This window comes from Amblyomma maculatum, chromosome 4, assembly GCF_055883805.1.
Source record: "Amblyomma maculatum isolate TAMU_Amacu chromosome 4, ASM5588380v1, whole genome shotgun sequence".
In the NCBI taxonomy this organism is placed as follows: domain Eukaryota; kingdom Metazoa; phylum Arthropoda; class Arachnida; order Ixodida; family Ixodidae; genus Amblyomma; species Amblyomma maculatum.
Window position 1 is genome coordinate 60,223,388 of NC_139347.1, and position 12,151 is coordinate 60,235,538.

At 44.2% G+C, this 12,151-nt stretch overlaps 1 protein-coding gene across 1 annotated transcript; it reads right to left on the minus strand.

Annotated features, from left to right (window-relative positions):
• Positions 1 to 1,143: 1,143 nt before the first annotated feature.
• ohgt (E3 ubiquitin ligase component cereblon) lies at positions 1,144 to 6,080 on the minus strand. Its single transcript, XM_084601670.1, has one exon. It carries the CDS (start codon positions 5,960 to 5,962, stop codon positions 4,745 to 4,747), a length of 1,218 nt encoding a protein of 405 aa, XP_084457796.1. The 5' UTR covers positions 5,963 to 6,080; the 3' UTR covers positions 1,144 to 4,744.
• Between the last annotated feature and the right edge of the window lie 6,071 nt (positions 6,081 to 12,151).

Sequence of the window (12,151 nt, forward strand, 5' to 3'; positions counted from 1 at the left end):
TTACTACAGATAATGCTTTTGTCACACCAGACTAACTGTCAAAAAACACACAAGCAATTGTCTCGACAACTGAAAATCTTTAGTATCTTTTTTTTCTGACTGGGCTTGTTCCTGTGGTCTAGATGTGGCGTGCCTGACTTAGCAAGAGCCCTGCAAGGTTAATTCACACCTCACCATACCACATGAAATAAGCAATCGAAGCTGGCAGTTCCTCTCAGTTTTGTGTTAACATGTGGCCTGATTACATCACACATCTCATCAATGAACCTGTGTTCAGCCATGTCAACTGCCAATTAATTGCCATCTGACAGACCCATGGCCATGATTTTTCACTCATAACGCTGGAGTTTGTGCAGAAATGGGCCTTTAATGTTATCGCTTAAAACGACACGTAACAAAAGTAAGGACAAAGATGGAGGAATGGAGATCAGCAATCAACGGGAGCAAAGACGAAGGTGAGGACAATGAAAATAAAAGGCATTAAAATAGAAAACGAGGGGATTTTCACGATCATGCGTGCATCGCTTCCAGATGCACGCATGATATGACGAAAGTTGAAAACCAAGAAATGATTGAAACTGTGGCCTGACAAGATAGACATCAAATGTTTCAAAAAGAAACTAAAAAACAGCGCATAGAAAAGTTGCCATATAGTTTACAAGTGCCCGTCTAGAAAAGCGAATTTATTTGGTAACAGTGAAATAAGATGCTGTGCTGACAATGTTGCCGTTATTGTTGCTGATGCGGAAAGCTTCCATGGTTTTCCTTTAGGCCCTGTGATTTGATCTGAATGGAAAAGTCGTTTTTTCTGGATTCAGTTTCTCTTTTTTCTTGTTTACGTGTGACACATTGTGGTGCCCATCAGGTTACCATGTTTTACGTGGCCTCTAGTATCAGTACTTATGATTTTGATGAAAGTTTTTCTTTGCTTTTTTCCCGTCTTTGTTTGTGTCCGCCTGTATGAGCAAGTGACGAGAGATCAAAAGTGCTTGGGTTCCTGCTTTTACAGCCTGTGCTTCCACTTCCATGGATAAACATTTGGCAGTCTGCACCATGGTGTTGTGTTTGCTCCTTTGCCTTTTGTCTTTTTCTTTTTGCTCAGTTTGTCCTTGATTTGTAAGAAATGTTTTCATTTAAAATGGACATGCTGCAGTTGATGTTTTATTTGCAAGAGTACTGGGACAAAAAAAGGACTAATAGTTTATTGCACAGAGCAGAGCTTTCCAAACATGCTGAAATAATTAAAAGAAAAACCTGTGGTCTTTCTTCTTAGTTATTGAACACCCAAGGGATGAATGCGTTAATAGCATTTATGCACTGACATTAGCAGCCAGCTTTCAATTATCTGCAGTTTAAAACACTACATCCGACCCCACATACGTTTGCATTTCACAGTTGCCCATTTTGAAGCACCATTAGCAACAAGTTGGGCTTAATTTCGTCTTATTTTGCACCAAGAATTAACAAAAATCTTACAAAAAAAATATGAAGAGTACCATGCCATTCTTGCAGCGCTACACTTTATTACAGGCTTTGTGTCCACTGACACACAGTTGTCACAGTACCATAAGCACGACTTGCAACACTGAAATCCAAACACATAACTCTTACCCATTCATTTAGTAAAACAAATCACATGACTTTCAAGTCCACAGAAACGTGCTGTCCTGGTGGTCATTGACAGCACGTGCCACAAGTTCTACATTCAGTCATGTGGCAATGGCTAACAATGCCAACAAAGGGTGCTTATGCATTATCCCTTCAGCACAGATTGTTAAACAACATAAAAGATCCACCCATGCACTCCTCATGGACACCATCAGGAACACTGGAACAGAAAGCAACGCATGACTCTGCTCTGTGTGAAGTGACACAATGAAGCATAGCTACAAAGACATGCAGGAAATGAGCACTCACGTCATGTACAAGGAAACATTAGAGTGCTGTAAAGCATCTCCCAATGCTCTCAAAGCTTTCTGGGGAGCGAGCGGTTGCAAAAGTAAAAATTATATAATTATGCAGCTTTCCGGATGTCATCAAAAGTCTTGCAAATGAGTATTTGGGGCATCCTTCTCGAGTACAGATTTGCAACTAGGCAATAGCAATGTGTGTGCACAGGTGAGCTTATTGCGGTTTGTCTCAGTTGCAAGAACAAGAAACCAATTCTAAACGCTTACAGAGCAACTACGTGGCATCTATAAGCAATTTTAAGCTGCATGCTGATTTCAGGCAAGGCACGTCCTAATCAGTGACAACTGCGAGAGCGACCAAATGACAGGCATTACAGTAGCTCGCAGTGAAACATGTGCCGCTTTTTACGACAGCCTCATAAGTGCTGACTCCAGGCACGCCAGTTCAACTGAGCCTGCACTTCACTGAAATGCCTAAGCTAACATTTAAAAATTTTTAGTAATGGTGGGCAGCTCAATGTGTGACAGGCAAGGAGACAGCCTCAAATTGCTCTGAATGAGAGACCATGTCAGACAACTGCAGGGTCAGTAATGAAAAAGCAGGACTGAAAGGGAGGAAAGCCCTTTGCCTCAGAAGCTTTGTGTTTTAAACTACTGGTACTTGGTATCCTTTGGAAACTTTATTGCATTATGTGACTGTTTTAGCTGCACCGGTAAAAAAAAAAGTAACCACTGCATGGCTTCCTTGTACGAAAAAGGACCACACATTCACAAATATATAACCAAACAAGAGGGTCAGAAATGTGTCCTGTGATGGCCAATAAGGCTGGCCTGGTGCTATTAATTATGCACACTTTCGATAGGCTTTGCCTCTATCAGTTTGCTAAATGTCCCAAAGGAAAGGGAAATGCACCAGGAACAAATGAGTTTGTTTTGACAAAAGAAGGCTAGGAATTCATTTAAAAAAGGTTTATGCATGAACAGTTCTGATACATTATACAGCCAAGAAATACCAGCCTCATGAATATCTCCTGTCAGTATATCTAGGCTGCGTCCAAGCAGTGTGGCTCATAGATTGCTCCTCTCAATGGCTGAACCAGCAGTTGGTACAAATGAAGCTATCAATTAATTGCCTATGATCAGTTTGTGCAGTAGCCTGCATAAAAAAAGTGCACAAGTAGAAGCCAGAGATTATTAGTAGCTTCATGAACTGTAAAAGAAACTAGGATTTGGAAAGTACAGTAGCACTGTGTCAAATATTTTGCCACCTGAAGACCTAAATTTGTCTGGCAATGCACGAAGACTTGCTTCAACAATAGTACTATTAACTAGATGTCACAGCAGCAGCTACAACAGTCTGTTTTTGCCTGTTTCAAAGCGAGTACCTGATTCCTTGTTTTTGCAAGTCTGCATATATAGAGCACAGGCTGCGCCAACTTGTGCAGCTACTTTAAATGCTCCTTGATTAGATGGTGAATTGAAATTCACTAGTTCTTGATGTGTTATAACATGCACAATTTCATACAAATATGTTTTTTTGGTGCTATGGTGGTCTATTCTGATGAGAGAAACAGCCTTTATTTGAGAACCACTGACAAACTTACAGATGCAATTTATATTTAACTTTCTTCACTAGATAATCAGCCACATGAACTGATGGTTATAGGATATGAACCTTTCACTATGCGGCTGAAAATGAACACCAGATCCCAAAACCAAGAGCTGGTTAATTTAAAGAGGCATTTTCTGAATAATGTCAGCTGAACCCTACCTTCAACACAGCAAGCATGTAGATGTAAATTATAACAAAGACTCCATAATTTTAAAGATAGTGTTTGTGAAGCACATTAAGAACTGCAGCATGATGTCCGAAGGAGATAGTGCATGTGTGGGAAAGGACGATATGCCAAGCCAGCACACTAAGTGTTGTTTGCCCTAGTGATACCTAAATAAAGACTTGCATGCCTCTGCTGATTACATGTTTGGTTCCTCTCTGCACGCTGCAACTTTGTGTCAACATTCTAGCAAAACACATGCGGCCTCAATTTGATGGCAGGTCAAAGTGAGATGTTATTGTTCATGTGCAAGTCATATTCAGAACAGACGGCAAGAGAAAGAGCTAATACTATTTCTTACGAACCACAAATACAATGACGCACATTAACACAAGCAGCTCAATGAATTTTGCTTGAAGAAAGAATATCAAATTATGAATTCTCAAAAATAATGTCCCAAGTTTAAATTTCGATAGGTATGCCATAATATGAAAGTTGAACATAATGTCATTAAAGAAATAATTTAGGAAAAAAACTTTAATCACAACAGTTGTATCACTGGCAGGGAAAGAATAAACATATTTAATTGATTTGTTCATTCCTGCCAACAGTATGATCACATGAAAGTAAATTTTGATGCTTAAAACAAAAAAGCATGAAATGTTTTGTTTAGTGTGTTGTCTCTTCATCTAGTAATTCCAGTATTAAAGCATTAGACATATTTTCCTCAACAAAGTTTTTCAGCATAAGCTTCCTAGAATGTGTCATAAGCAGGGGGCCTTAGCTGCAATAAGCTACACCTTTAAAGTACATCACAGACGCTTACAGCTTTGAGGCCAAGTTGTTTTGCATGCTCAAGCATCACGCATGCTTGACGTGGCTAGGGCTGAGCTGAAGGGTAAGAGTAGAATTTCCAAGTTAGACTATAGAATATTGCGCATTCTCTGTAGTGTTCTTGGCTTCCAAGGCAGGCGAAAATACCTTTAATGAGGCTTCAGGAGGGTTGCGACTAGGCTCACTTGTTTTAGCTTGGAAAAAGTGACCACAGTACTCTTGAGATCAACGCCCTCCAGTCTGTAGAGCAGGCCGTATTGCAGCTCTGCACAATCCCCAAAACTTCTTTGGCAACAGGGCCTTGTTGGAAGCAGTGAACCTCCACCCAAGATGGCAATGGCAGCCACTGCACTGCAGGATCGTCCATGCGTAGCCTGGAAACCAGCTGTACAACGTGCTGGGACGACCATTCAGGTATACACTGGTGGCTTTGCGCACAGTTATCATCTCGTGCACATATCCGTGAGGGTTTACATAGGCGCCCTGCGGTCCACTCTGAGACATGCTGAACACATCGCTCCGGTCAGCTATCTTCTGGTTGCATTCCTTGCATGTAAGCACACGACAGTCACGAAGGATAGACAGTTCACAGCGTAGCCTCTGAACAGTGTTGTTGTAAGACAGCATCTCCAGCCGCAGTTTGTCATCCAAGAGAAGGCTGCTGGCGACCCAGTAAGAGAAGCGACAGGGGTCGCGCGGCAGGCTAAGCGTGGCGAAATTCTCAGTCCAGTCGCGCAACTCAGCTTCTATCTTGGACACCAGCAAATTAGCGTCATACTGGCGGTACAACCAGGCAGGCCAGACTGTCAAATGGGCGAAACCGTATGGATCCTTGTGACGCGCACTCGGAGCTAACCGGGCCGTGCTGCGCTCTCGGAGCCTTGCCAGGCTCGGAAGTCTGGCGACTTCGCCGACATCAGCGGTTGGCTTGTCGGGAAGTATTTTAATGCTGGCTATCAAAATCCCGTCGCTTCTCGTGCGGGAACTGATTATACGAAACCTCTGGCGGCCTTCCGCCTTCACCAAAAGCGTTCCAACACCGGACAACTCATCAACCTCTTCTTTATAAGAGCGTATTTCAGCAGTAGTACCGAGTGGTTGGGAAGACGCGTTATTTGCGCTTTCGCCTACAATGCCGAATGTCCGGTCATTTTCTATAATTCTGTGCATCATGGATATCTCAAGGGGCCGAAATATTTGTAGCGGTAGGATCTGTCCCGGCACCAGTACGACGTCGTGGGAAGTCAGTACCGGTATCGTCTGTAGGCTGTCCTCCTCGAAGACCGTCCTGCCAGTGAGATCCTCCATGTCATTACCGAGGTATGTGTGCTGGGCCGGCAGGGAGGTGTCGTACGAGACGTCCATCGCGGAGGCGGACGCGGAGTCTTCCTCCTCGTCAGCGTCGTCTGCCCTCGGAACAAGATGTATTATGTCATCCGCCATCGGTTAGTCACTTTACCACAGCACAAGCCTTCTGTTTAACTTCGCAATAACGCGTGTGCGCAGTCTTTCACTTCATTTTCAGAGCACGAGAAGCGCCATGTTTGTTATCATGCCTACGCACGCTGGAAGCGAGAGTTCAAGCCACGGTGGTTCGGGCTTTCTTGGTCGCTGTACAGATGGCGCGACAGCCGCGGCCACTTCGTGTTTTCCGGTTAGAAGCTCTGTCGTCTGCTACCACCCGCCGCAACATGGCCGCAACGGCTGCAACCACTGCACTGCGATTGTGGTGCCTTTGTAAGACGTTGCAGCAGTGGAAAAGGTGCATGTCTTTACTCGCACTAAACAAGAAAACAGTGCCACCCTGATGGCACAGACGCTAAGTTATGACGTTAAACTTCAAATAAGATTTTTTTTTTTTTTTTTTTTTTTTTTTTTTTTTTTCAATGAATATCCTCGCAGTGGCGTACTACGCTACGGTCAGCCGCACCCGCGTGCGGAGGCGCGACGTGAAGAATATGCGTACGTCGCCTCTCGCGACGAGAAGAGGTTATCTGGTCCGATTATATAAGCAGAAAATTTGTATGACGAAGTTATTTAGAACTGATAAATATAAGCTGGTTCCTTGCGACTGCTAACAAGTCTGCTCATAAACCTGGGAACCTGCCTTCCCTGAGCAGTTCGTCGCGCTCAAGAGCAGAAGCTAAAGTTATTACAAAGACCAATCCTCAATTACTGTTTTTTAATTCATTTCTGTCTTTTAGGAGCGAGAGAGGGCAGCCGTAAGGCGGAGCATGACTTTATGGATGCTTTATTTTCGATGGGAGTATTCTAGTTCACTATAGTTGGGAGGGAGGGGGGCGTGAAGCGGTGGAAACTGTAGCCATCTCCCCGACCACGAGTCGTCTGATTGGCGGAAACGCCGGAACCGGATGCGATAGTGCCGGCTCCGGCGTTTCCGCCAATGAGATGACTCGAGGTAGGGGAGATAGCGATACTTTCGATAACGGCGCAAACTTGTATTACATTTACTGCCCCAGGTTGCTTCGCCGTTTGCCACAGGCCAATGACAAATAGTTTTATACAGTTCTTTTAAGACAATAATAAACACGTCTGTAATGAAAATAATTGCCCATAAAGATTATAACAAGAGCTCGTTCCTAGCAACGATCCAGAGAGTAAATTCACATCTAGTTTCCACAATTATTGGTTTCATTTTCTTGGCTCTTGGTGAATTCCGATAAGTGCCTTTGCTATCAACAGTCTCAACAGCACAACTGTCAAAAATACAGCGCTTAACTTTAGTCTTCTTAGAGCCCATAGACACAAAAGGAGCTCCGCGCGACTCACTGCAGTGCACGGCGAAATTCCATCGACTGGTTCCTGGACGGGCGCGCACGTCGGTTGGATGTGCACGTAGCCGTCAACAGCTTTCACTCAGGCCATTAAAATAAATCCTGGCCTTGCGGTGATGCCAACCCTAGGAAATTATCCTCAAATCAGGGTCGTTTGGGGATCTAACACTTTTTTTTTTTTTTTTCAAGATCTAGCGATTTTTTGCGCCCTGCAGTTTTTCGGCGCTGTGCACGCTGATGAAAAACGTAGTTTTTAATCGCTACTCTCTACGACTAAAAGTGAAAATATTGTTGATTGCTGACCTCCGTATTCCTCGCACCGCCTTTTATGCATGACAAGGGCGACTGTTTCAGTGTGAAATTAAACGTGAAACAATGAGCGCTTTTCAACACATGTCTAGTTTAGCGCTCATTGAATGTTTAGGCTATGTTTGCGCCAGAAGTGCCCGAAAAATGTGCCGCAAGAGGTCAACGGTCAGAGGTTGGCCCTAGTTGGCCCCCTCAGGACGTCACCAGCCAATGACCGGATGAGAGCTGTAAATCATTTTATAAAGAAGTGCTGCATCGTCAACGAGTCATTACATTCGCATGACATGAAAGTGTCGAGTAGCATGATTAATAAGTCATGACACAAAAAGTGCTTAGTCATGTCATGTGAGTAAGAAATGTGTGGGCAGAAAGGCGTCGATTAGAGCCACCAAAGTCGCGCCAACGCTAATGCTTTCGCATTCTGCCGATGCAGTTCCTGCAATGTTCAAGTTTCTCATCAGCGTGCTGCAGAGTTCACCAATGGCGGCTCTTGGAACGGAAGCTTGTAAACTTGTTAAACGGAGCACGAAGAATATTGCAGTAATACGGCGTACTTATTAAAAATTCAAAATATGAGGACTATTTTTCCCACTACTACAGACATTTTTCAGTGGTCTTTCTAGAGAATTTTATTCGACCTAGGTTGGCAATGCTTTCGCCATGAAGTTACTTCAGCTTAATTACCTTTTTTGCTAATTTATAATGTAATCAATTGCGTTTTCGGTTTGGTAATTTAGTAATGTAATTAATTAAATTTGTTGGTAATTTTGCAGCAAAGGTAAATAATTTATTTCGAAATTACTTTAACTAAAGTGCGCTACAACTCCTTCAATAGACAACAAAGTAGAGTGCCGCGAAAGCAGGAAGGACATGCGGCAAGCCGACGCGAGCTTAACGGATCGGCAAAAGGAGACAGAACTGAGCAGAACAGTGCGTCTGAGACCTCGTGTGTAGCAAGGTCACTTAGTGCGGTTATCCCAGCCATGGCAACCAGGATACGAGGCGCCAAGACAATGCCGAAAGGACAGATGGTGCTAGAAGGCCTGAGTTGAAAACTAGTCGGGAGCGCGGCGCAGTGGTACTCCCTGTTGCGTCGGCTAGGGCACAGTGGTGCCTGGTTACACTCGTCACCACGGGACGAGGGAGGATTGGGGTTGAGGGAGATAGGCGGAAGGGTCCATAACGCGAGCCACTGTGGCTTGAGCATTACTAAGCAGTGAGCACAATTGGTGCCGACGTCGATTGTTGGGACAGCAGAAGCAATAAATAACCTACCTTCTTCGGGCCCTTCAAATGGCAGAAACAGCTCTGGGCCAGCAACAGGCATGGGTTCGCCGGTTATTTCACGATCGTTCGACCATGCTTCTGCTTTTGTTGTTGTTTATTTATTTATTGTTTTTTTTTTTGTTGCTGTTGTTTTGTTTTTGTAATTCAAGTGCTGTAGGAAAGAGGGAAGGAATAGCTCTCTGGGACGGAAATTGGCGGGAACAAAAATGTGTGCGCTTCGCGTCTGGAGAATAAGTTGTTTTGTTTATTAAGTAATTTAAAAGTAATTGAATTACTCAGAAGTAATTGCAATGTAACTTCATAACGTTTTGGGACCAGTAATTAGTAATGTAATTTAATTGCTTTTCTGCAATTTTCAGCAAAGTAATGAATAATGTAATTTAATTCCTTTCCAGAAGTAATTTTGCCATGTATGATCTCAATATGTACATTGGACTAATAGAGAATAAACAATAACGAATCACTGATTTTCCTCGCGGAGAAGTTGAAGAAAACATCCGCGCCAAGATTTGGACAGAAACGAAGGCTTTTCATTGATCAAGCAGTTTTCAAGGGCAGTTGCCGGCGATATGTTTAGGACATCGATGACTGCAAAGCAATTATACTCCGTTTCATACATCAAGTGCAACACTACCAAAGCTACAGCTCTTGTTCGCGCTCTCCGCATCCGCGATAAAAAATAGTGCCTGCTCTTGACGAGAGAAAATAATAGTTGCTTCGTCTGCAAGCTTAATACATTTTACATTTGCCATCAACTTCGTAAAAAGCACCGTTTTTAGGGAGAAAAGGTCGGATTCGGCTAATTTGTATGCTTTTTTTATGTCGTTTTTGTTCGTGCCGCGTTTTGCTGCCCCGCAACCTTGCTAGCTGTGCCACCAGATGGCGCTGGCTGTGCCCTCCGCGCTGCGCATCTCTTTTTGAGAAAATGGTTCTTTGGTGCGCATTTTTTCTATAATATCCGCTCTGTGAAGATGTCTAAGCATGCGAAGCATGTTATTGCAAACGTGTATGCTCGGAATAGAGCCCGTTTCGGCAGGAACCACTCGCCTACAGAATGAGCGCGTAGTGATACGCCTCCTGTTTTTTTTCTTGCGGACTACTTGCGTAGCTGTCGCTGCGTTGCACCTGATGTATGAAACGGAGTATAGATGTTTCGATGTGCAAGGAATCTTCAGAACGTTCCTTGATATGGAGTGTATTTTTCTTTTTCTTTTTACTTCTGCTTAGACCAGTGTTCTCAGTGAGAAGGGGCATAACTGCATTTCCAGTGATTAGTACTTTGTGCGCGACGTTTGTGTGTCATGGGCCCTCAGCGGATGTATTATTTCTCCTAGGTTAACTGTGTGTGTTGCGTGCGTGCGCGCGCGCGTGTGTGTGTGTGTGTGTGTGTGTGTGTGTGTGTGTGTGTGTGTGTGTGTGTGTGTGTGTGTGTGTGTGTGTGTGTGTGTGTGTGTGTGTGTGTGTGTGTGTGTGTGTGTGTGTGTGTGTGTGTGTGTGTGTGTTTGGATAGCGGAGGACTCCGGAAATTTCGACCACCTGGGGTTCTTTAATGTGCACTGAAACAAAAGATGGTTGATTAGAGAAAAAAAGCAAAAGCAAAGGTCTGTAGTGCACATTTATTAGAAGAAAAGAAACCTGCGACGGTAAACACCGCAAAAGTAGATAACTATAAACTTTTGAGTTGCGTAGATATAATAACATGGTGCAAGCAGTGAGCATGAAACAAAATATCAGCTCTAAGAGCAGTCCCACAATACACACTCAGAAATGAAACAAAAGAGACCTAGTAGCTCATGGTGAATGATGCAGGGGCTATCTCACACAGAGTTCGGAGCCGGGGACACTGAGGTGCTGAAAAAAAAAAAAAAAAAAAAGATGGATACTCTTATCATAGAATGCGAGAACTATGGTGATTGCCAAACGCCGCAAACTGTTCAGAGGTGGTGCCGGTAGGAAACCCTTCCTACCGCCTTTCAAACCTTTCTATATACAATGTCCGACAGGCGCAAATACTTCCGCACATGAATCCAAGAAGAAAATGTCAGATCGTCGAGGGTGGTACGATCATTGTTTCTTTCTTCGCAGACAACGCTTTGTCGAACCACACCGGCGGTTCGCAAAAAGACATCCATGTCATCCATCTCGTAAAATTTTCGCTTGATCATGTCCTCAGCTTTTCTTTTACTGGACGATGCCATTTCTCCAACTTCGCAGACGAGGCTGGGGCACAAGCCCAACAGTTCGAGAGCTTCGGCACAACTTTTGCTGGAACTGCGGCCGATCACGAAACACGCGGCTCGGAACAGGGTCGTGCTGTTGCGGGCTGTAACCTGCTGAATACGTTCCAGGTGTGCTGAGGCCGCGATTAGGCGAAAGGTTTTCACCGAAATGATGGCACGGTTATATTGAATATATTTGGAGAGTTCAGCCAAGAACACCGGCGAGAAGTCCTGGCTCTCCACGCAATACGTGAGCTTTCGGATTATTTTGCTACAACATATGATTTTGGCAAGCAGCCGTGCCGTCCGACTGCTGCGACACCAACGTTCAATGGTGAGAGCCGTTATGCTTGCGTTTCTCCACAGTCCGTCAAGCAACACAAGTGTTTCCGAGCGTTTGGCTAAAAAGTTCATTGTGATGTTGTTCAGTGATCTTGTGTCCCTCATATACTGAGCGAGAAGTGTAGCGTGCTCAGCTTTGATAAAGTATTCGACGTGAACTGTCAAGGTAGATAGGCAATCGAACGTGAGCAGATGCGTAAAATAGCCTTGCGCTTCATGATCGGGCGTTGCTTCGTCGACCCATAGAGTGAAATCTTTAACTCGCCCGAACTTCGCTAGTTCCTTCCACTCGGATCTGCTCGTGTGAAGATTTTCGACGTTTAATCGGCAGCCTTTGAAGGTTTCATTGTAGAGGCGGCAGATGTCGACGTGAATGGAAATGTCATTGCCCTCGAAGAGTATGCTGATGGGCTTTTTGCTACGCTCTTTTAGAAAACGTTGTTGATCTTGCTTTGCGAAATAATGCAAGGGTAATTTCATATTCCGCAGTGACTTCACATGGCGGATTATGTGGATGAATGGCTGCATGGCCCAATGAACTCCGCCATACGAATCGTCATCCTTTTCCAATTCCGTGCTCTTCTCACTGGCTGGCTCTGTGAAGATCAGTCTGCAGTCATGGAGCTGCAGCTGCTCGAAATTTTCAGCACTGGAGAGGGACTTTGCAAGAGCCCAAGCCT